This window comes from Drosophila obscura, unplaced genomic scaffold, assembly GCF_018151105.1.
Source record: "Drosophila obscura isolate BZ-5 IFL unplaced genomic scaffold, ASM1815110v1 contig_189, whole genome shotgun sequence".
Lineage (NCBI taxonomy): Eukaryota > Metazoa > Arthropoda > Insecta > Diptera > Drosophilidae > Drosophila > Drosophila obscura.
The window spans coordinates 872,135-894,750 of NW_024542777.1; the positions used below are offsets into that span (position 1 = coordinate 872,135).

General features: G+C 46.6%; 4 protein-coding genes across 7 annotated transcripts; 3 read left to right on the forward strand and 1 right to left on the reverse strand.

Moving 5' to 3' along the window:
* The first annotated feature begins 5,567 nt into the window (after nt 1-5,567).
* On the forward strand, nt 5,568-9,887 carry LOC111066798. Its single transcript, XM_022355674.2, has 6 exons — nt 5,568-5,994; nt 6,087-6,362; nt 6,444-6,803; nt 6,889-7,219; nt 7,476-8,406; nt 8,477-9,887. The coding sequence occupies exons 2-6, from the start codon at nt 6,091-6,093 to the stop codon at nt 9,712-9,714; spliced, it is 3,132 nt and encodes a 1,043-aa protein (XP_022211366.1). The 5' UTR covers nt 5,568-5,994; nt 6,087-6,090; the 3' UTR covers nt 9,715-9,887.
* Nucleotides 9,888-10,036: 149 nt separating this feature from the next.
* LOC111066796 lies at nt 10,037-13,777 on the forward strand. 3 transcript variants are annotated; one of them, XM_022355670.2, is made up of 4 exons: nt 10,037-10,199; nt 10,257-11,305; nt 11,414-13,412; nt 13,470-13,777. In XM_022355670.2, the coding sequence occupies exons 1-4, from the start codon at nt 10,178-10,180 to the stop codon at nt 13,703-13,705; spliced, it is 3,306 nt and encodes a 1,101-aa protein (XP_022211362.2). In that variant the 5' UTR covers nt 10,037-10,177; the 3' UTR covers nt 13,706-13,777. The 3 variants fall into 3 exon arrangements, with proteins under 3 accessions (XP_022211362.2, XP_022211361.2, XP_022211360.2); XM_022355669.2 differs by having other exon boundaries at nt 10,257-11,238; nt 11,347-13,412; XM_022355668.2 differs by having other exon boundaries at nt 10,257-13,412.
* Nucleotides 13,707-22,565, reverse strand: LOC111066797 (centrosomal protein of 135 kDa). Of its 2 annotated transcripts, none has more exons than XM_022355672.2 (12): nt 21,918-22,565; nt 21,688-21,814; nt 21,481-21,633; nt 20,012-21,422; nt 19,736-19,946; nt 19,545-19,660; nt 15,239-15,364; nt 14,939-15,092; nt 14,741-14,847; nt 14,397-14,664; nt 14,046-14,231; nt 13,707-13,982 (listed from the first exon to the last, which is right to left on the reverse strand). In XM_022355672.2, exons 1-12 carry the CDS (start codon nt 22,092-22,094, stop codon nt 13,821-13,823), a joined length of 3,198 nt encoding a protein of 1,065 aa, XP_022211364.2. In that variant the 5' UTR covers nt 22,095-22,565; the 3' UTR covers nt 13,707-13,820. The 2 variants fall into 2 exon arrangements, with proteins under 2 accessions (XP_022211364.2, XP_022211363.2); XM_022355671.2 differs by having other exon boundaries at nt 14,741-14,871.
* Nucleotides 16,223-19,200, forward strand: LOC111066801. The gene is given in 6 exon segments (XM_022355683.2): nt 16,223-16,445; nt 17,230-17,667; nt 17,740-18,077; nt 18,141-18,547; nt 18,549-18,817; nt 19,047-19,200. Coding segments are annotated over 5 exon segments (1,470 nt in total). The 5' UTR covers nt 16,223-16,445; nt 17,230-17,236; the 3' UTR covers nt 19,072-19,200.
* Nucleotides 22,566-22,616: the final 51 nt, after the last annotated feature.

A 22,616-nucleotide genomic window follows, 5' to 3' on the forward strand; every position in this document is an offset into this window, starting at 1 on the left:
GGTGGGAAGGTCTCTTCGCCGGAGTCGTGTATGGCTAGTGTGCTAAGTTAAAGACTGCGCAAGTCTATTAGGATGGGCTTGAAGCTTGGCCTGGTACTTTGCTTTCGCTTTGGCAATTTCATCTTTAACTGATCCTACATTTAAGTCTTTATGGATATTTTCATTCCGTATATACCATGGTGCCCCAGTGAGAGTTCTTAGTATCTTCGATTGAGCTCTCTGGATTATTTCTAAATTACTAACGCAAGCATTTCCCCATAGCTCGGAGCCGTATGTCCAGATGGATTTGAGAACTGCATTGTACAAAAGTACTTTGTACTCCAGTTTTAGTGGTGAACAAGTGTTTATTAGCCAATGTAGATTACTAGCTTTAAATTTAAGTAGATTTCTCTTCGCTTCGATGTGTTTACGCCAAGTAAGTCAGTCTGCTAGCCATTTTTCTAAGGCCACGAGATGAGATGATAGGTGATCCGTGGCCCTTCTTGGGCACTTGGAGCGACTTAATATGGCAGTATCATCAGCAAATGTCGAAGTTGTGGTTAGGCTGTTTGTCGGTAGATCTGCTGTGAATATGATATACAGTGTCGGTCCAAGCACGCTGCCTTGCGGTACACCAGCTTCAGGTATGTAGGTATGTAGGTATGACTCCAATATTCCATGGATGTTCTGTGGAGGTAATATTTTGATTTTGTGGATTAAGCCATCTAACCAAACGCGGTCGAAAGCCTGGGCGATTCAAATGCATTTCGTATCTCAGAGGTTATACGGTTTACTTGTTCAATGGTTCCGTGTTTTTCGCGAAATTCAAATTGGTGAGTCGGGATGGCACCGTTAATGTGTAGGTGTTGTTTGATACGATTCAGGAGCAGCTTTTCAAATATCTTTGATAGGCAAGGCAGTAGGCTGATAGGTCTATATGATGATGGCTTGGACTTGTCTTTTCCGGCTTTATGGATCATTGTAATGACTGATTTCCTCCATTCTTGACGATAATAGCCCCATTTTATCATGCTGTTGAAGGAAGTAAGGAAATACACTGCACAGCTCGATCATAGAGATCATTTTAGGGGAGATGAAATCGTGGCCCGGAGCTTTCTTTTGCTTTGAGATTTGGTCTTTAATGACCCTTGTAACTTCTCCTGATTGGAATATGATAGGTGGAGTAGCTTCGGGATTGTTGGTTGGTGGGAGCACAAAGCTATTTGTTGCTGGGTGTGGTTTGAAGACGTTTTCTAGATGGACGGCAAATGTATTTGCCTTCTCTTTGTTGCTGCGAGCCCAATCTCCTGTTTGTGTACGCAAAGGTGATTCACTCTCGATTGGTGGGCATACGCCTGATTTTGCTTTCCACAGTGGGAATCGTTTACTAGTTGGGGAGAGTTGCTCCATATAGGATATTTGAGCTCGATTTTTTTCATCTTCTAGGGCTCTGCGTAGTAGGTGGTTGGCTATTTTTAGCCGCATACCCATGAAATTTTCTGTTCAATGAAATAGCAATGTTTTTTTTAGAATATTGAAAAAAACAACGAAACTCAAATAAAAACATATATTTCATGTTCTTCATGTTTCTTGAGCTTTAATATTTAGTTTTTAATCAATTTGGTTTCATTGCGAACTTACACCGGCCGAACATGGGTCATTAATCTCTTGCCAACGCCTCAATAGGATTTGAACCAATAATCCTTGAACCACTTGCTAAAACTTTGCTCTGGTTGACGGATTTGCAGTTGCAACAACGTATTTGGTATTCCAGCATAAGATTTCGTTGAGATTAATATCCAGTTGGACAGTTGGCCATGGCAAAATGTCGATCTTTTCCGATAAAAATCAATTCCTAGCGAGCTTTTCTGGGTGTTTCAAGTAATTATCCGGTTAAAATATCCTTTTAACAGGAATTTTTTAACTGTAATATGAGTGTAATGTATTCTGAAGTATGCCTACATACACAGTTTTTCTCAATACCATACCTTACTCAAACGCCAGGCTAGAAAGTACTAGCTCATATGAGCAGGTCCCCATAAGGCTCAGCCTAGCATGCCCAATGCTATTTTTTTCATGATTTTAGGTGGTAATCGGATTTCTGTGAATGCCAAACATAATCTTTTGAGTCTATCTTACCAAAGAGTAAAACTTTACCATCATCAGTCAAAAGCATTTTTGTCACTGTGACACAGGCCATTCCACATGCGTTTTTCCAAACTGAAGTCGTGCACCCATGTACTCTCAGACACAAACGCGGAGCTTTCTGGGACTTCTTGCATTCAAAAAATGGGTAATCAACCGTCTACGAACTGTCACATCACTGACAGAGCGATTGAAAATTTTTTTCATAATTTTTGAGGATATTGATAGCTTTGTCTTGCCTTCGACCATTGCCGACCATCCTCTAAAAAATAAGTTTTTCAAATACAAAATCGATTTTCAGTCTACTTCTTATAGTTAATTAATTAAATACAATAGTGAGAGTGCATACAACTTAGTTTTCAATCCCATTATACCTCCTGCGTTAAGTTTTTAGTCTAACTCTTAGGTATCCTATTCTGGACCGAGCAATGATTTCTTCAACGCTTCAAAATCAAAAGTACCGCTATGTCCAACACTTTCTTTCATCAAATTATTCGATATCTAAATTGAGTTTTCGGGTGGTGACTTATTTAAATTAATTTGATTTGTTTTTTTCATTTAAAAAAATTAATTTAATCCATTTCACGTTTCACTTTCACAAAAAATGTGTGATTTACGTTTCAAAACGAAAAGTAAGGCGCTCCCGCATTTGTTAAACGCAAGACTATTCCGTTTTTAATATGGCAATATATTTCTCGACGAAATAAAAAGTAAAGGGCTTAGTAAAACAAAACGAATCTTAAGTGCAAAGGAAAAAATAGATGACTTGTTGATCCATTAACATAAATTGGACACCATTACCAGGGCAATTGACCTTGTGCCCTTTTTAGAATTAATTTTTATTTAAACCAACCTCAAAATTGGATCTGAAAAAATTGGTCGGGGCAACAACAAATAGTGAAAAGCCTAGTACTCAGCTCCGAAAATCAGGGTTTGTTTTCGTATGAAACCGATACGAATTTTTTTGGTCACAAACTAGGGTCTGTATGCACGGAAGGCAGTACTCAGTTGAAGAAAAAAAAGAGAAGGAACGTGTGAGTCGCTTCTGGGGACGCGACTCTACTCAGTCAGTATATACATATTTGAGCTTATAATTTTTTAGAATTTTAATTAAAAAAAAAAATTTTACATTTTACATTTTTTTGCTACATCTGTTATCTACATCTACAATGTATACTTTACATCTAACATGTAGATTATAGATGTACCATTCATATTCTACATCTCCTCCGCTAAGGGTTGTCGGCGACAACTTGTCGCGCACTGAACGTGGCAGAGTGTGCGAGCGAGAAAGAGTATGAGTCGCTGGCAGGGGAGGCGGAGGAAGCAACTGAAAATGAATTTCATCATTTTGGCTATAATTATCATCCGATCTGATTCAGATTCGGCAGTCTGGTAGATATGGTCATTCTCTACGATACTGCGTTTTTAGTTTTATCGTACCTTTAAAAATGAGCCTGCCACAGATTTTCGTCCTTTGTGTGGGCGGAAGGGGGCGGGGCGAAATTTTGAAATACACTTGTAGCAGTGCAATGTCACATGTCAATGTCGACTCGGCTATTGATGCTGATCAAGAATATAAATACTTTATGGGGTCGGAAACGTTTCCTTCTCTGCGTTGCACACATCCACTTTTACCACAAATCTAATATACCCCTTAACTCTTTTTTGAGTACGGGTATAAAAAACCGACAAAAACCACTGTGCGATGGTATTTTCTGATATTTATTGCTAGCCGCTCGAAAAAGATAGAAATGAACGTAAATAATGCAACATGGAGAGCACAAAAAAATTAAGTAATTAAATAAATAAATAAATCTTTAAGCCTAGTACTCAGATCGAAAAAAAACACCTAGCGAACAGAATCAGGGTTGATATTCGTATGAAACCGATAAGAAATTTTTTACGGCAAATACTGTTTTCTAGGCTCTGTACGGAAGGCAGTACTCAGATCGAAAAACAAAAAGGTCGGTATATACTGGAAAAGTATCAGAAGTATTTGATTGTTTTTTGGTATGTTTCGACCAACCTCGAAAAAGATATCAGTTTGATATCTTTTTCCAGCAAACACGAAGCAAACATTGCAATTAGAAAACAAAAAACCACTGAAATATTTTACTAATGAAGACAAATAGAATCTAATTAATGCAGCATTATATAAAGGACAATTTTATGGATATTATAATATTATATTTTTATTAATTTTCATAAATATAAAACAAATATTGCTTTCAAAACAGTTTGTCTTCACGGTGGTCGGCACGGGAGGCGTCGCCATCTGCTGCTGCTGATAGTCAGACACATTACCTTGCCAATAAAATGTTGGGAAGCCCAGGATATGCCTGGGGAAGAGCGGCCCCAGCCGAAGAAGTGCATTTTGTTAACTTTAAACAAAACCAAGCAGCGGTCTGAGCAGTGTAACCGTTCGGAATGCAGTGCACACCTCTGGTCACACACTGGCCGCTCGAAGAATATATGGCATTTGTTTGCTGGCAAACAGTTTTTCGATCTGAGTACTAGGCTTTATTCAGGGCAATTAGATAGAAATTAAAATTTATTATTTCTATTAATTTTTATGATATATAAAACAATAATTTTGATTTTACTTCCTCTGCCACAGCAAGAGCTGCTAATTCCAAGTAATATAAATTGATTCCATTTGTTTTTGGTTTGCCTCTTAGGCTATTTTCGTCTATGTCCATGTCTATGCTCTTCAAAACATGTTATCTTCACGGCGGTCGCCGATTGTTGCACGGGAATAGCCAGACACATTCCTTTGCAACTAACATATTGAGGAGCACAGGATATGCCTGGGAAAAAGCCGACCCCAGCAAAATCTGCTGCTTTTCCAATATTAAGCAGTATTTATTTTTTTGGAGCTGAGTATTTTCCTACTAATGGAATGGGCTATTTAAGCTAAGTACTCAGATCAGCTAAATTTGTTTGCTACAAAAAGTGCTATATTTTTCGGTCGGTACCCAGTGTGAACTAGGTTTGGAAAAGTTCATGCTTTATCGTATTGTATTTATTTAAAAATATAATCAGTTAAAATTTGGAGCTGGAGAACGACAATACACACCGTAATATTGTATAAATCCGATCCTGTGGAATTATAATACAATCAACAGAAACGGAATATGGAACATTTATATCTTTTTCGAGCGCCTAGCAAAATACCAACGAATACCATCAAATAATATCGGCTGCAGTTCTATTAATAATCTTTACTTTTTTAACTGAGCACTAAGGCAGCGCACAAACCCCAACAAACAGTTTGTGAACGAAATCTTGTCGGTTCATACTAGTATCAGCCCTGGTTTTGCTAGCGAGCAGTCTAGGCTATATTCGAGATCCAATTTTTGTCACTCATCATCGATATATGTATCTATATCGATAGATCCTGCCATCTCTACTTCTTAGGTTTCTACGGTATCTTAAAAACGAGAATTCATGTGAATTCATGAAAAACAAGAGTTGTAATGTTAATCTGACTAAAAACATTATTTATTAGAAGGAGAAAAGAATTGCAGATCAAAGCGCTCGTTATTTGTTGAGCGCTGTCGTGATTTCAGTTTGAAAACCATTTAGAATGATATGATACCTAAAGTAAGCAGTTTGCGATGTTTTCCCAATCACAAGCGTGTGGTATGCCGCATGAACGCAACACTCGGTCGACGAAGCTCTTAATCGGTGCAGTGCTTTTGCCCAAAGTATAGAAAATATATATAAAGGTAGAGCATATTACAAAAGTAATATGCCTAAGCACAATCCAATGTGTGCTGAATTAGTGTCTTGCCTTAGGGTGTCGAAATTTCCGCTATAAGGCGTACTTAGCAAGTGCGTCGGTTCTTCGGTCCTATTCAGATCTGGGTATGTGTTCCAATGACAACTGTGCTGTGGGGACTTTCACTGCAATAACGGGTTTAACCTGGGATTTCTTTTCGAACAATTTGCATTGGCAGAATCATGAGCTTAACACAAAGCTGCCTCTGCGAGCCAAGGAGCAACGGCAGGAACAGAAAGAGCAGTAGCAGCATGTTGGACGACTTGGATAAGGCCAGCATCGTTGCCCATGCCGACGACAATGAGTACATATCGCCGGCCACACCGGAACCACAGCCGGAGCCGGAATTTACCCATTTGACTGAAACCAAGCGAGCGATTCATGATGCTATAGCAGCACTAAACGAAGACAGTTTCGACAAACGCATGGCTCGCCTGCTCCCGCAGTACGAAGGGTGAGTGTGGATGGAATATGGGTGATGGGAGATGGGGAACGTAAAAGAGGTCGGTGCTTATTCTGATTATTTACTGGATAGTGCCATTCGGGAGGAGTTTGAAATTGCACAGTACTCGCCGCAGAGATGTCGGAAATTGGCCCGGATCCTCACCGGACTCACTGATGTCATTCACAACATAGGAAGGTCGGTGCGACAGGAGAATGCCTATCGCCAACGCATGTGCAATATTGTGGCCTACTACATATCTTGTGAACTGTGCTCTGCCCAAGAGACAGTCGAAAAGGAAGAGTTCATCATCAATCGAATAAGCAGTTGTCTCAATTTGTATGTGGGATACGCCGATAGCGGCGCTGGCGTCCACAAGGAGCATGTACTTCGCACTCTTCTTGCCGCACCAAAGCTGTTTAATCGGGCTAGCATTCTATCGGTATTGTACAGGTACAGGTTACAAGATAGAGCTCTTATATACATATGTATGCTACAAATGTTCGTCCTTTTAAACTTGTTTTTCTATTATCTGCAGCCGCCTCTTTCCTCATTGGTCTATGCCTAACATTATGATCCAAGCAGAGCTGCCGGACAAACTTTACATCGAATATATTCTGATATTTTATTACTGGCAACGACTCGAGCCGGATGAGGCCGTCAAGGAGCGGATTGTCGAGTTCGCTGAAAAGTTTATGCGGCCCTCCAAAACATTGGCCACGAGAAGCAAATACGCAGAGTACTTGCCCAAATACAGTGTCCGAGGCACTGCCACGCGTTCTATACTAAATCATCTGCGCCAGAATAGCTGCACAAGTCTCCATGTGGCGATCAAAGTTGAGAATCGGCCGCCCCACTCCAGCGAAGTGGTTAGTTGTGTTCAGTTAGCTTGCCATTACGTTCTCTCTTCGGTTTAACAATGATGTCCCAGTAAAAGGTCTGATTCGGACAAGCAGATGGGGCAAAAGGCTCCGCCGACGCAGTTAGTCGCGTGACAGGCGGAGGCTGGCTCCGTTCGGCTGTCCCAAAGTGACTACAATCTCAGCTGAGTACCGAAAATAGCCCCCACTAGAGATTTCTCTAAAATCCATAATTTTAATACAAATATTTCTATGAATACTGCAGGTAATCAGTTCGGATGATGAGGACAGCTGCCCGCTGTGGAGCAGCGTTAGGTCGAGGACGCCAACGCCTTCGTCAAGCCAGCATCCCCCTGCCTTTCTCCAGAATCTCTGCAAAAATGCCCGCCAGCTGGAGCCCTGCAAAAGAGCCTCGGCTTTGTTTAGTGGCATCGATAACGCCATTGAGATTGTGGATCTTCGCGACTCCGATGATGATGTAGAAATGTTCTCCCTGGATTTCAATGTGCCAGCCAATGTGGACGGAAACAACTCGAACTCGAATTCCAACTCAAATGATTCGGCCAGTCAGTCCCTTGCGGAAGATGACTCTGTGCCCGTCACTCGGATATATCCTACCAATCTGAGGACATATGAACGAGGTCCAAGTGCAGCTGTCATCTCTGTCTCCGTCTCTGTCCCACCCACCACGTACATAGTGCCTCGTATAGTCAATAGCTATAGCTGTCGGAGGGACAGCCTCCATCTGGTGTCCACAACAGCCCCGCATCTCGTGGATCAGTCGGTGCAAACGACCGAGGATGAAGCAGAGTTGGAGGAACAAACACAGGAAGCGGATGCCCTGCCCACTTGCCCCCTCTACTTGGACAACCGTCTACCGGCCACAACCAAAACGAGAACCACCGACCTGCTCTACTCAATCCATAGAAACGCCCACAGTCATTTGCCCAGGAGCAGCAGCGTAAGAAGCAGCGATGCCAGCACCCACATCCACCAGCACGTACAACACTGCCGCCAGCCATCTAGTCAGAATAGCAACTGCAGCGAAAGTTCGCTGCAGAAGAAACAGGTTACCTTTAGTCCCCAGCACCTGGGAGTCACTGCCTCGAGAGCGAGCAAAGTCTCATGCAAGAAGCCAGACACGCCAGCCTCCAAGGCGGACCGCATTGACACTCTCAAGTGGATGGCTCTCAAAGGTAAGAAGAGATTACTTTCAATATTTCCGTGAACTTATGACTTTGACCCACTGACTGATGTCTTTTGCAGAGCACATTCAGGCCAGCGCCAAGATGTTCGCCAAGCTGAACGCAAATGGTAACAATTGTGATAAAGGAAGATCCAGCGGTTACAAAGAGATTACAGAGCTTCCGGGGAACATGGCCTCGCCGGTCAGAAGTGCGCCTAGAGCGGCCCAAATCCTAACGCCGACTACGAGCAACGCCTCCAGCTGCACGCCCACACGCATGAGAGCTACACCCCGAGGGCGAGGGGAATTGCCCACACCTCCAGCGTCTACGCACAGCTCGGCCAGTCCATATCAGATACTCAGAGCGTCCACCGATACCCTGAGCTCCATTGACATGGATAAACTCGAGGTAAATTCTAGAGTCTACAACTTCAATCGACGCCTGTTCTCCAAGGCAGCCAGCGAGCATGTGAGCTTCTATAACCAGCTGTTGAGCGTGCAGCGGAAGAATCTCCGGCAGCGGCGATTGGCCAACCGCGCCAACAAGAGTAATCTTGTGGATCCGAGACAAGAGGAGCTTGTGAAAACGGCCAGGAAGCGGTGCCAACAGCTACGTGCTCTTAATGCCAGTAGGCGAAGCGAGGCAGAGCAGCTGCAGAAGAACCTGACGGCCATTAAGAATTATGCCATGCGGGGTAAGCCCATAGTAAGACTGAAACGTTGTAATCTCAATGTCTTGGCGGGAACTGTCGAAAATTCGCATCGATTTTCCACCTCGTCAAATGACCCAGTGAATAGCGGTGTATCTGATAAGGAGCCGTGTGAGGATAATCAGCAGAAACAGAAACAGCAGCAGCTGGAGCAGAGTCAGGCGAAGCAACGACGTCGAAGGGGTCACAGCGTTTGGAATCACATTAAGAAAAAAAAGAAGCCTTCGTTGTTTGTACCAGACGTAGCATCGGACTCGGCGCCAGTTGAGGTTTCAAATGCAACGCCAGAGTCAGATCGTGGAACAGTAACCGAGCCAGATCCAAAAGATCCAGAGCCAATGCCAGCGGCAGCTTATAAGGAACCAAAATCCCCTCCAGAGGTTGGCATGGAACTAGAAATTCCGGAAGACGGTCTGGTGACGGATGACAGCAACGCCGTGGCCTCCCCTGCCCACAACATCGAATTGGTGACCAGCAATGTGCCGGTGTACCTGCTCAACGGAGAGAGCCGCGATGTGAGCACCCCTCTATCCAGCCAATTCAGTAGCAGCGGATCCACAGACCCAGCAGCTGCTAATGATACCTTTGTCCCATCGAGAAAGGATTAGGCCTTCTTCCTTTCCTTTTCCCTAGCCTGGATAGTATTTTAGTGTTTTGTTGATATTTAGAGAGTATCCATCCTGTAAAACCGTTGTACAGTTTAGGTCTATTATCTTAATGCAGTTTCTAGAAAATTACGAATTACGAATTGTTAAAAGTTTTTATTATTATTTTTGTACATCTCCCTTGCAATATTTCCCCCTAAACTAAACACGAACACGAACCAAAATATTGTCAATTTAAAGCAATGAAATTAAATAGAATATATTTATTCAACTACGAGTATAGCCGACGCCACATACTTGACTTGACACTTTAGTTGTGTCAGCATGCCAAAATAGACGTAGGGGGTCGCCCTAAAAAAACGAAACAAAAAACGAAAATCATATATTTTTGTAAAAATCGTTCTCGTTTTCCTTTGCAAACTTTCGCTGAAAATCTCAAGCTCCTTTTAGAAGAGTATATGTACATATGAAGAGCAATCGCGAAAAGGGTAGGTTAACCATTGAATATACATATATACGTACTTTCTATATCTCAAGTCACCCAGGCTGCCGCATTCTCTTCGAGCGCCAGGAACGCATCTCGATAGAGAAGGGCCAGCGCATCTCTATTAAAAACACCAAAACCGAGGTGAGTGAGCTCTTTCGTCGCACAGCGGGTAATTTAGAAGCGGAGGGTGCATCGGCCATCAGCAACAAGGAATTGCGGGCCCGGCAGAAGGTGTGCGAGCTGAACCAGCGGATCAATCGTGAAATAGACCAGCTGAAGCTCTTACGCCATAATATTCTACCAAAACCCGTCAAGTCCGAAGCTTCAGAGTCAAATATGGAGCTGCACGATAATAAAGCCGCCGCGCGACAGACGGCTGAAAACCAATCCAGTGTCACTCATGACCGACACCCAAGCGACACAGAATTTTCCCAAGAAGACATAGATTTCATGAGCTTTCGCACAGTGGGCCTGAAAAAAAACAACAGGCGGGCTGAAGGTGGCTGCAATTACATTCCCCGGCAAAAGGACAAGACTTACGACCAGTATACACAGTCCGTGTATCAGTGTGATTACGGAAACCCCTCAAGATGCATCACCTGTTTTCCCGTTGCACAGCGACAGTTTCAAGATAATAACAACTGCGTATGCTGCACGCTGCGGCCAAGTGTTCCCATACCCGTATTGGCCGATCCGTGCTGTCAGTATCAGCCAAGCTGGGCGTGTGTCACTTCATGTCCGCGAACGGCGACCGACCTTCACACTGAGGACTTTTGTCGCAATTGGTGTGCCTGCATCATGCCCGATAGTACCCTGAGAAGCAAACAGAAGAGCCCCCGTGCTCCGGAGGAGCGAAGTGGGTCGAAGAGCCGTAGCTCCTCAAAAGCGAGCAAATTGCTAGATGAAAATATGCGCAGGAAGGTGAAGAAGAGCGGAGTCAAAATCGACTCGGCCTCGTTGGACCAGTACAAGGTCCAGAGTCACGAGAAGCTTCTTAAGGTCACCATGAAGAAGGAAATCAAGTCCCCACGACAGCGGGGGTCAAAGCCCCAGGCAGGAGAAGAAAAATCAAAAACAGGAGAGGGCAAGCAAACGGATGAGGGCGAGGATAGCATGCATCGCGAAATCAAGTCCCCACGACAGCGGGGGTCAAAGCCCCAGGCAGGAGAAGAAAAATCAAAAACAGGAGAGGGCAAGCAAACGGATGAGGGCGAGGATAGCATGCATCGCGACTACGTGGACAAGTACAAGAAGGAAAATGGCCACGCTGAAAATGATGTGGCAGCAGCAAGCCGGGCACAGGATCACGCCCAGGATGATGGATCTGGAGAAGCGGTAGTCCACTTAGGAGGGACTGAAAAAACCGCGGACGATGAGTATGCCGATGATTGCGGTCCTGACTATTGCAACACGGATCCAATTTGCACCACTAAAAAAAGAGTCGGCAAGGGCAGAGCAGTGTGCCTCACCAAAAAATGCGCTTGCTCTGCACGGGAATTCCAGACTGATCAAGAATACACAGACCAACGCAAGGCACAGGATTTGGCCCAGGTTGATGAAAGTGACCCGAGATCTGGACAAAAGGGAGTCCGTCCAGATGGAAATGGAAAACCCGGGGAATCAGCAAATGACGAGAAAGGGGACGATAGGTATGCCGATCGCTACGGTCCTGGCCATCGTGAAAGGGATCCAATTTCCAGCCCTGACAAAGGAGTTGAGAAAAGCATGGCCGTGTGCCACCAATGCGCTTGCGTTGCCCGGGAAGCCCAAACTGATGATGAATCAATCAAGAAAGAGGCGAGGTTGACTCAAACGGATCTGCAGTTGAAAGAGGAGAGACCCACCCAAACTGACTTTCAGGGGAGTCTACACGAGAGACCTACCCAGACCGACATGGACGGCAGTCGCCACGAGAGACTTACCCAAACCGATCTCCAGGGGAGTCAATACAAAGGACTCGCCCAAACGGAGCCAGAACTCAGCCATCAAATTAACACCGCTGTGTCGCCTCTATCGGGGGCGACTGTCAAAGAATCGAAACATGATTTCGAAGATGATATCCAAACTGCATCTCAGAAAGAGAATCCCTCAGCAGACCAGAAGCAAATTCAAGGTCAGTATTCGCCACCAATTTCATCAAGGAGAAGTTATAGTCCCCAGTCCCCTTCTTCCCGAAAATATGAGAAATTTATTAGTCGAGGATCCCTAACAGAAGAAGCTAAACCAGATGCGGACACAAAATGCAGTAGCAATTGTGCCCGCTATCGGGTCGGCCAGTGCCCCTGTAAGCCAGTGTCCCCCGGTCCCAGACAACGACCGAACGCCTACAAGGAGGAACAGTGTCTAATCGACGACGGAGACAGTCCAGTTGGCGCAGCGGGTCGCTTAGAAAAGTCTTCGCCATTCTGTGCTCCGTTGACTTCGGCGGATAAGTGTGATACGCATCCAGTGGGATGTAACTGTGACGTTAACCGAAATGTCGATAAGTCAACCCCTTCTGGCTCTACAGAGCATACAGACCGATCTATGGCTTCGTCACCCGTGAAGTCCCAAAAGACAGTCCCCGCCAATATCGACCAGCATCAACCCTACGAGTCGACGTATCAGCAAAGCTACGGCCGCTCTGCGGATCCAGGAAATGGACAACGGGATGTAGACATCACCAGTTATGACGAGGATAATGGACCGTCCACGGAGCGCAGCCCTGAGCACCCAATTTTTCTAGACCACAGTCAGACACAATTAGCCTGTGCCACTGATTGCACCGGGCGTAAACTCTCCGGACGTAATCTCTCCTATGACAGCTACCAGGAACCACAGCCAACGTCATGGCGTCTTGAGTATGATCAGTACTCAGATGGCAGAGAAATTAATCCGGCCAAGCAATCACTAGTTCCAAGACTGCCAGGACTGAGCCAGTTCGCTGCCAGCTTCCCCTGTGCCACATACAACAATGATGAGTGCAAGAATGGGCTGCCGATTATGGTCTGCGAGAAGCGGACACGCTCTGTCACCTTCGAGGATAAGAGCGGTAAAGTGCGGAGGATGCGCAATATTGTTGAGCACTGTCGAAGAAGCATTGACTGGCAGCAGGTCTTGAAGCATCGTATAGTCGAGCGGGATGGGGATCGGGATGGTGACAACACCAGTCAGTCGGAAGCTGCCTTTGGAGGAAACAGTTCCACAGACGAGGACGACTGCACCTACACTTGCCGTAAGCGAAAGAGATATTCTTTCAACTTTCCCTACCTCATTAATTGTATTTTCCCAGGATCCAGCAGCTCTGCCGGCACCGAGATGACCTGCGTAGAGTCAAACTATGATCTTCACGAGGACACCAGCAACTACGAACATGACTCCAGATCGCAGCCAAACTATGGCAGTATTCCGCAATTTAATCACTGTCCCTGCATGCTCAGAACCTACGTCAGCCTGGCCTCCATCTGCACGACCAACAGCACATCCTTTCAGTATGAAGGAGGAGCCGAGGCGTCAGCACAAATTTGAATTACGTTTTTACAATTTTTATTATACATCTTCGAGAGCCTCTAAGAAAATTAAATTTGAGTTGAAATGAAACAAACGAACAAAAGGAAAGAATAAAGGGATCGAACAGGCTAGGCTACAACGTTTCCGAGGGCACCCGTGGACTGACTTCACGTGTTCGGGCCCGACAGAAACGATCCTGGTCGAGGTTCTTGCGCAGTTCACGGAGCTGCTCCTCGTACTTGGTGGCCAGTAGCTCCTGCTGAGTGCAGCGGGCACGCTCCTCCTGCAGCTTTTCCTTATTGGGACAAGGTAAAGGCTTAAGAGTGTAGTCTATCAGAGATGATTGCCGTTTGCTTACCATGGTATGTTGGTATAGATGTCGCAGTCGATCCATCTCGTTGGTTGTCCTGATGCCATCGTCATCCTGACGCTGCTGATCCTGGTGCAGGTTCTCCAGCAACTGATCCGTGGTCTCTGTGGCCACTTGGTTGACGGCCGCCGTCTGGTGGAGTTCGTCGCGCAGCTTCTCGCACTGCCTCTCCAGCTGCGAAGTTGATTTTAGTTATTGGGATGCCTTAAACCGCTAGTTGGACTAACTAGCATTAGAATTTACTAACTCTGGCAGTTAGTAAGCTTGGATTAGCATGCGACGAGAACTAAGGCCTTAGCAAGGATACTGATACGCTTTGGGGGCCGAGCTAAAGCTCACCTTCTTTCTAATTTCATTGACCTCATTCAACTCCGCATTAAGCTTCTCCTTCTCCACATCCAGCTTTTCGCACAGCTCTCTGCGGGCCTCAAGATCGACTTTCTGGATGCGCAGATCGTCGCGGGCATTCTCCAGCTCCCGCTCCAGGCAGCGGGCCGTGGCTCGGGCGGCGGTCAATTGTACTTCCATCTCCTTCAGCTTGCACTGGCAGCACTGCAGATGATCCTTGAGGATGCGCATCTCGCACTCCAGCTCGCAGATCTGGCGCCTGAAAAGATTTGACATTAGTCACTAGCAATAGCCGCAATAGCAAACGAAAATCTGAATTTTTAATGTTTACTTACTTTGACTCGGCTGCCTCACACTCCAGACTTTGGTTGTTGCCCTCAAGCACCACCTGCTCGTTGGTGAGGCTGTGGAAGTTGTCCAGGAGTTCGTCCCGCTCCCTTTCCTTTAAGGTACGAGTAGAGCACACCTGTCGGCATTAGCTACGCGGCTCGAGTACTTGGCTCTTATCCTTATACTTTAAAGACTAAACTGACCTTTTGGAGGAGCAGGTCCTCTGCCTTCTTCACCTCCTGGACGTACTTGTGCAGCTGTTGCTTCATGTTCGCTACCCTCAGCTCCGATTCCTTGAGCTTCGTCTGCAGCGTCCTGGCCTCCACCTGGGCATCGCTCAACACGTCCATCAGGCGGCTAGGCGATTACAAAATGTGTACACATTCATGTACATTGGATTAGTGCCATAAAAACTACATACTAATAGTCGTTGGGTCAGGAAAAACTTTGCCTGAGCGCGGAAGCAGTTCTATGATCGCTGCAGTAATGTCTTTTTTGCTCACCCATTCTCTGCTATGGCCTCATCGCGGCTGGCTTTAAGTGCCACAATCTGTTGCCGCAGCGTTTTACTTTCCGTTGAAGTCTCATTCAGCTCCGAGTCGCACTGTCGATTTCTGTTGCTCAGTTTGCTGTTTGGGGAGAGTATAGGAAATCAATCATCAATCATAGATGCATAGAAAGCATTGTTCTACAATGTTGACAATGAATCCTTCCTTAAGAATTGTTTTCCTGCACCCTGGAGACACTAGATATATTTATAATTATTGCTTGTACATTGTACGAGTAAATATAGCAGTTTGTTTTAAATCATTTGGAACCAGTATCGTGCATTTAATCGCTCAAAAACAACTAGATAAGTCGAATATTGAATTTTCATAGAGACAGACCCTTTCTGCCAGCAGAGTTCCACCAATGCCAAAGACTAGAAGAGCCTGACCGACCCTCTCTCGGGCGGCCCCAAAGAGACACATCAGTCGTCCCATAAGCAACAGACACAGAGATATGTATGTGTGCGACTAGATATAGAGGTAGATGTGAATGCCAGGCACGTAGCCAAACATCCGCGATTCGGCTTGAAGCTCAAGAACACACAGCTCACAGAGCAATGAGGCACCAGTCAAAGTCGCCATCGCCATCGACGTCTTTGTCTGTCAGTCATTAAGGCTAAACAAAGTTCAAATACCCGTCGGGGGCTGACGCAGAACCCAAAAGGCTAAGCGAAAGAGAATGATATATATATATACAACATATATATATATATATCTATATATGTATGTATGGATATGTGTATGTTCGATGACTGACATTTTGACGCCCGCTGCTTGCTGTTGTTGGCTTTACGACCAAAGTGGTTAACACATGGCTACTAAATCTTTGACATAAACTATGCTGCTCTGCCTGGGTAGTTTGCAGCTTGTCGTTTCCACGAAAGAGCGGGCTGGACGCTAAGAGCGAGTCGAGCAGGCCAGCAGAGCGTTGGCCGGGCTCAGATGTTTGTTACCTGCCTGAGCGAACGGACGGCTCAGTCGGTCTGGTTCGTTGGGTCGGTCGTGTCGGTTCTGCCTAAGGGAATTGAATATCTTTTGGATGATCGCTTTTTGAATGTGTTATTGTGTTATCGTTTCATTGCGGGTAGGACGCTAAAAACCAAATAAAAATCAATTGAGCTAACTCAAACTATTTTTTTGGAAATTCCCGAAGTTTCAAAAGGTGCCTACATAAATAATCACTAATCACTGTTGTGTCTCGAGGCAAGAATCACAGGAGAGGGAATATTTTGATTGAATATAAACCAAACCCCAAACCAAAGCCAAACGAAAGCCAAACCAAACCCCAAACCTGTTGCTATTACAGCAGCTAACAAAGCAACCTAAGACTGGCCAGAAATCACGCAACTATCCACCAGCATGGATTGGATATATGGGGAACTGGTGCAGAGTGTGGCACCTCTCGTGTCCACCGCTTGGCTGGCTTCTGCGGCTGCGGCCTGTGGCTGTTGAGGCCCATGTGTTGCTTGCCACTGTTGCAGGTTTCGTCATTTGCTCTTACATAAAATGGCGTTTCGATTATGAGCAGCAGAAGATTTCTGGCCAAGCAGACGCAAGGCAAAAAGAAGTCAAGATAAATGGGTATTTGGGTCATGGTTAACAGCGCACGAGCCGTTTACTGGTTTTCTGTTGTGCTTTTTGGTTCGCTTCGGCTCTGGCTCTGGCTCTGGCTAGTTCGAGTCCAAGCACACCGATAATCAGATGCCCCAGAGGGTTGGCTAATTCAAATTGGACCCGCTTCGGGGCCTGTGTCAGCGACAGCGTCTGCAAAAGTGAATTGATTTATAAGCCGCTGCCCCGGCAATAGAAAAATCATCAATCATCCGGTATAATGAGAGGCGATCCTCCTTCCACTCCTCTGGCATAGCCCTCCGCTTGCAAACAAAGGCGGAAATCTATTAGTCGCCGTCCCAGCTGATGCCAAACTATCGCCCTTGCTCTTCCAGGTCCGCCATGACACGTCGCAAGCTGCTCATCTGCTGGGCAGCCCTCCAGGCGGGCTCGACCATGATTACCTGCCTGCTGCTGCTGCTGACCACCTCACAGCACGGCAATCAGGTGGCGGCTGGAATTGTGCCGCCACCCTGGAGTGATCCGGCCACGAACCCCTGTGCCAGCATGTCCGGGGGCTGGCAGCTGCTCTACTGGATGCCACTAAAGAAGTGCTTCAAGATCTTCACTCTGGGCTATCCTTGTCCGGACACAATGGAGCTGAGTCCCACGCCAGTTAGTGCCAAGCGGAAGGATCTTCCTGCGGCCGAATGTCGCTGTCCGCCGGGAACTGCTCTCAGTCCTCTGACCAGCTCAGTGTGCCACAAGCTTTACGAGCGGGGTCCGTGTCAGAGCACAGAATACTTCCAGCCCCTACCAGATCAGGCCAAGAGGTGAGTCTCTGGAGGGATCTGGATCATTCATCATTATTCCATTCACAATTTCCTACTCATTCCTCCTCATAGGACTGGAAACCGGTGGGGCACCTGCAAGCGTCCGTTGCAGTGCGCGGATGGAATGATCTTTTGGCCGAGAGACAACAAGTGCTATGCCCGGCGTAGCCGGGGACCCTGCAGCCGGGGAAAGTTGTTGGTGCGCAACGAGGACGGGCTGGCCGAGTGCCGATGCGAGGATGCAGGCGAACTGGCCTTGTACTACTCTCCGGCGGAGGACTCGTGCTATGAGCACTATACCAAAGGACCATGCTCCACGCCGGGTCACATTTTCATGCCGGGTGGTCGGTGCGACTGCCAGCAGCATCTGCCACAATACCATGCCTCGCAGCAGATGTGCTTCGAGCTCGGTAGGACTAGATTTGACAGTACAGTAGTCCCCTTCCTTATTCGTAGTTCTCTCCTGGTTTCAGATACTCCGGGACCCTGTCCGCCTGGGCACATATTTCGCATACCCGACAATGCTGAGGTGACGACTGATGGCTCTTTGCAACTATTGCCCCGGGCCGAGTGCCTGTGCAAGGACGGCTACGTGCCCTGGACCGATGGCATCTGCTATCGTCTGTACACACGGGGACCCTGCGGTGCCACCGAGTTTTTGGTGAATGCCACCTCCTGTGTGCGCAACTTTTGCGGCAAGAATCGTCTGTACTTCCCGGCCGAGGACTCTTGCTATCGTATAGGCTCCCAGGGCCCCTGCGCACTCCATCAGGTGGTGATCTTCGATTTCACCGCACGCCCTTCGCTCGACGGCATCTCCTACAATGGAATGTGCGGCTGTGCGGGAGTGCTCACCAACTTGGACCAACAGTGCTCCGGCTCGGGACTCGGGCACCGACAAGGAGCAGAACATCTGCGAGTCCACGCCTGGCATGGTCGAGATCAACGGCCAGTGTCACAAGCTATACACCCGAGGGCCCTGTGGGGCTGGCCAGTGGCTAGAGCCACTCAAGACTAATTCCCAGACGAATACATCGATCCTGGCCTACGCCAGTCGAGCCAAGTGCGCCTGCCGTCCTGGCTACACGCCCACGGAGGCGGACCAGAGGGGCCTGAGCAACTGCAGTGCTCCGAGCGTGAGCCTGGCGAGGTATTTAACGATCGAGCGTTACAACTCAAAGTTCCTCAATGATCTACACTCTGGTTCTCCCTCCCTAAACGTTAATCCGAGCTTTACAAACTATCCTTTGTAGTCCCTGGGTCTGGTTTTGAGTCCACGCATGTCTCCTCTCTTTATCCCTCTCTTTGATCTTTTGTGATGCATGCCAAGTGTTTTGTTATTTGTTATTCCATTAACCATTATGTTCTTGTTATTTTAGGTGGTTTTTAGAAATATTCGGGTAACCTTTTCGATGGTGTTGCAGCCACGGGGGATAGGATTGTGCCATCAATGTATTACAGCGACTAATAAACGAGTTGTATTTAAGATAACTTTTGATAAGACAATTAAAATAAAATAAAGCAATGTGAAAACTAAACAAGAATCCTATTGTGCTTACGCGGACAGACCTTCAAAGATTAGGTTCAGCTCTAACTACTTTCGGACGGAATATGCCGCACCATCAAGTCGCCCGCGCCACACCAATCCGATGCCGGTTAGGCGTGGATTCCAGGCAGAAACGCGGTATACCTCCCGGCCAACCGATTGAGGGGCATGACTCGCGATACGTATAATCGTACCAGTCGCGTTCATGAAGGAAATATATGTGTGTAGATGTTAGAGTAATATTCGCGGAAATTAAAAATAGTTGAACTAAATTACAAATATTAATAATAATTACGGACAGATACGTTAGAATCCAGCCCTAAGTACTCACCGCACTTGGTCTTCCAGTTCCTTGACTCTTTGTTCCAGACAATTCCGCTTCTCCTTGCAATCCTTCAGCTCATACTCCAGTTTATATGCTCGCTCGGTTTTGCTATCCAATTGATGCTAATGCATTCGCAGAAGACAAAAAGTAAATAAAAGGAAAGGAGAGAGGAGCGGAGCGGAGCTCTTGTCTTTTACCAGAAGAGTGTCCTTCTCATTCTCCAGGGTAATGTAGGTCTGACGCAGGGCCCCGATCTCGCTGCGCAGGTGGGTAACCTCATTCCGGTTGGATTCTCGACTGGAGTCCAGAGTGCTGGCTCGCACATCTGCTGAGTGGCGCTGGCGCTCGGATATCATCAGTTTACTTTGAAAGTCGGCTATAATTCGTTCATTCTGTTCATTGAGCATGCTGTCAGAAAGAGATGTCCATTAGGAATGATGATCTCCACTCATCTTGATCAATGGCTGACTCACGTTATCTGCCCGTTCTCGGTCTTTAGCTGCTCGATTTCGGCTTGCAGCGAGGTTATGCGCTGCTTCATCTGGGCTATGTCCTCCTTGAGCAGAGCTATATTCGTTTCCGCTGGAAGGCGAGCTGAGTTCAGGTCCTTGTTATCGCGTTCCAGCTGCCGCAAGCGCGCATTGAGATCCTCGTTGCGCTGCCGCAGGGCCAGCAGCTCCTCGGAATGCAATTGAAGTGAGCACAGCTGCTTCTCCCTTAGCATGTCCCGTTCGCAGCGAAATCGCTCCAGCTCCGACCTGGCACAATCGCGCTCCCTTTCGACTCGCCCGATGGCAGCCTGGACGCAGTCGCTTCGATTGCTGTTGGTCTCAGAGCCACTGGCGGTAGATGGCGGCAGGGGCAGGGGCTCGTAGTGGGCGGTCTTCTGGGGTGAGTATTGAAGTTTGTTGGAGCACAGTTCATTCCGCAGTGTCCGCAGCTCTTCGTCCTTGGACTTGATTTGGGCACGCAGGAATGCTAGCTCTGACTCTGAGCCGGATCTGCTCATCATCCGAAGATATTCTTTCTGGAAGAAGTCCCGCTCCGACGCCAGCCGTATCTTCTCTTCGTCCAGGGTCACGGAGTTGTGTTGGCTGTGGTCCTTCGCCTCCTTTTGCAGCTCCGATATCTTGACATGCATTTTGCTTAGCTTCTTTTTCTGCTTATCAATGATGGTATTTAATTCCTCCTCGCGACGGGTCAGCAAATTAAGACGTTCGTTTAGATTACGATTATCACAGGGAACAGCAAAAGGAGCTGCCCCTCCTGTCAGCCGCACGTCTTTGAACTTCTGCTCGTTTCGCTGCTGCAGCTGCTTCAGCTCGACCTGGAGATGCTTCACCTCCAGCTCCCGGGCATCGATTTCCAGATTGGCTTGCTCTTCCACCTGGAGGGCTGCCTGCTTTAGCTCATCTAGGTTCATTTGAAGCTTCCGCTTGTCCTCGTCTGAGCGTACGGCTCTCTGCATGGCATCGTGCATTTTGTCTTGGTACTCACGCACCTGCATCATCAGCTCACTCTTCTCGCGCTGCAGCAGGTCAATGTCCTCCGATAAGGCACCCACTTCCTTGTAGCAGCAGTCCTTGGCCAAAGCAGCGGGCGGCCGTCCCCCAGACAGCATATCATTTAGTCGTCGAATCTCCCGATTGCGCGACTCAACTTTCCGCTTGTAGAACTCCAATTGTTCGCTGGATGTGGCTAAATCATTTTGCAGCTTGTCCAGCTCTTCCTGGCCGCTGGTCTGTGTGACGGTCACCCCATCCTGGGTGGTTGTCGTGGTCTTCTGAAACACTCCCGCATTGCATTTCGTACATTTCAGTACAGTGCCAAGAACGCAGGGCAGAACGTTTCCAGAGCGTACTGTTGTTATGAAAGGTTTTTTGGCTATAAAGAATTTCCAGCATTACACAACAGTTAGCAGTGGGTGAAACTATACACATACTCTGGCGGGTCGTCGCTACATGCGTCCGTTTGCCTGTCGTGGAGGACACTAGTTGCTTGGATAGCAAGGCATCCAGCTGGTTCTGTAACCCCACGTTGTGGCTTTGCAAGTGTTCCTTGTCCGTCTCCAGACTTCTCATTCGTCGTTCGGCCTCTGAGGGTGAACATTTTTGAAAGTTCTTTAAAGATCAAGCTAAAGATTACATACCACACAGGCGCAGCTCGTAGTCCTCGCGGTCCCTAAGAAACTGCAAGTGGAGCTCATTGCATTCAGCTAGCAGGCGGGAGTTGTCGCATTTGTAGGGTTCAACGCCCAGTTCCCAACAGGTTTTCTCCTTTAAAGACACAACAAATCGTCGCTTAGCAACCGCTTGACCCATTTTCCCAATGTTAATCTTAGCAGGCTTAGCTACTAAAAACATATTTATATTTGGGTACCTCTAGCAGATCGGAAACTTGCTTCTTTGTGTCCCTGAGACATTCCGTTGTCTTGACCAGGTCACCGAAAATTCCTTGCACCAGTGGAATGGCCAGGACGGGCAGCGTCTGATTGAAGCCCATGACGTCCAGTTTGGACCGCAGATCCTTGAAGTCGCCATCGTTAAAACCATTCATGGATAACTGATGGCTGAGCCTTCCTTCTATTGAGTGCACTCAATTCAATGTTTGCAATAAATAATAATAAAACTAAATTAATGCGCCAAGAGTTAAAAAGGTACGCTGGAGATGCAAGCCCATCGATAATACTATCGGGGGTAGGAATTGGTTGGCTACTGTCGATGTTTTTCTGCTATCGAAGAAAATTATGGCTTTCGAGACTAGTTTGCACACATTCCAAATTTAAATGAATATGACAAGAATACGCAATCAATCCTGATAGTCGCTGACAACGCTGAAAAAAACCAATTAAAGCGATATCCTCCAGCCATTCGGAATCCACCACTCTTTCGGGTAATAAATATTTATTGTGATATTTTTGGATAACACTTTAAAAGACTAAGACAATATTTTTAACAATTTTGTACAATTGAGGGAAAAGCTTCAAATAATGCTGTCAAACTGTATTTTTTTATTAAAAAACCTAATGCTTAGCCTTCTTATATGTTCATATCAGTTAGGAACAACCTATTCATTTTA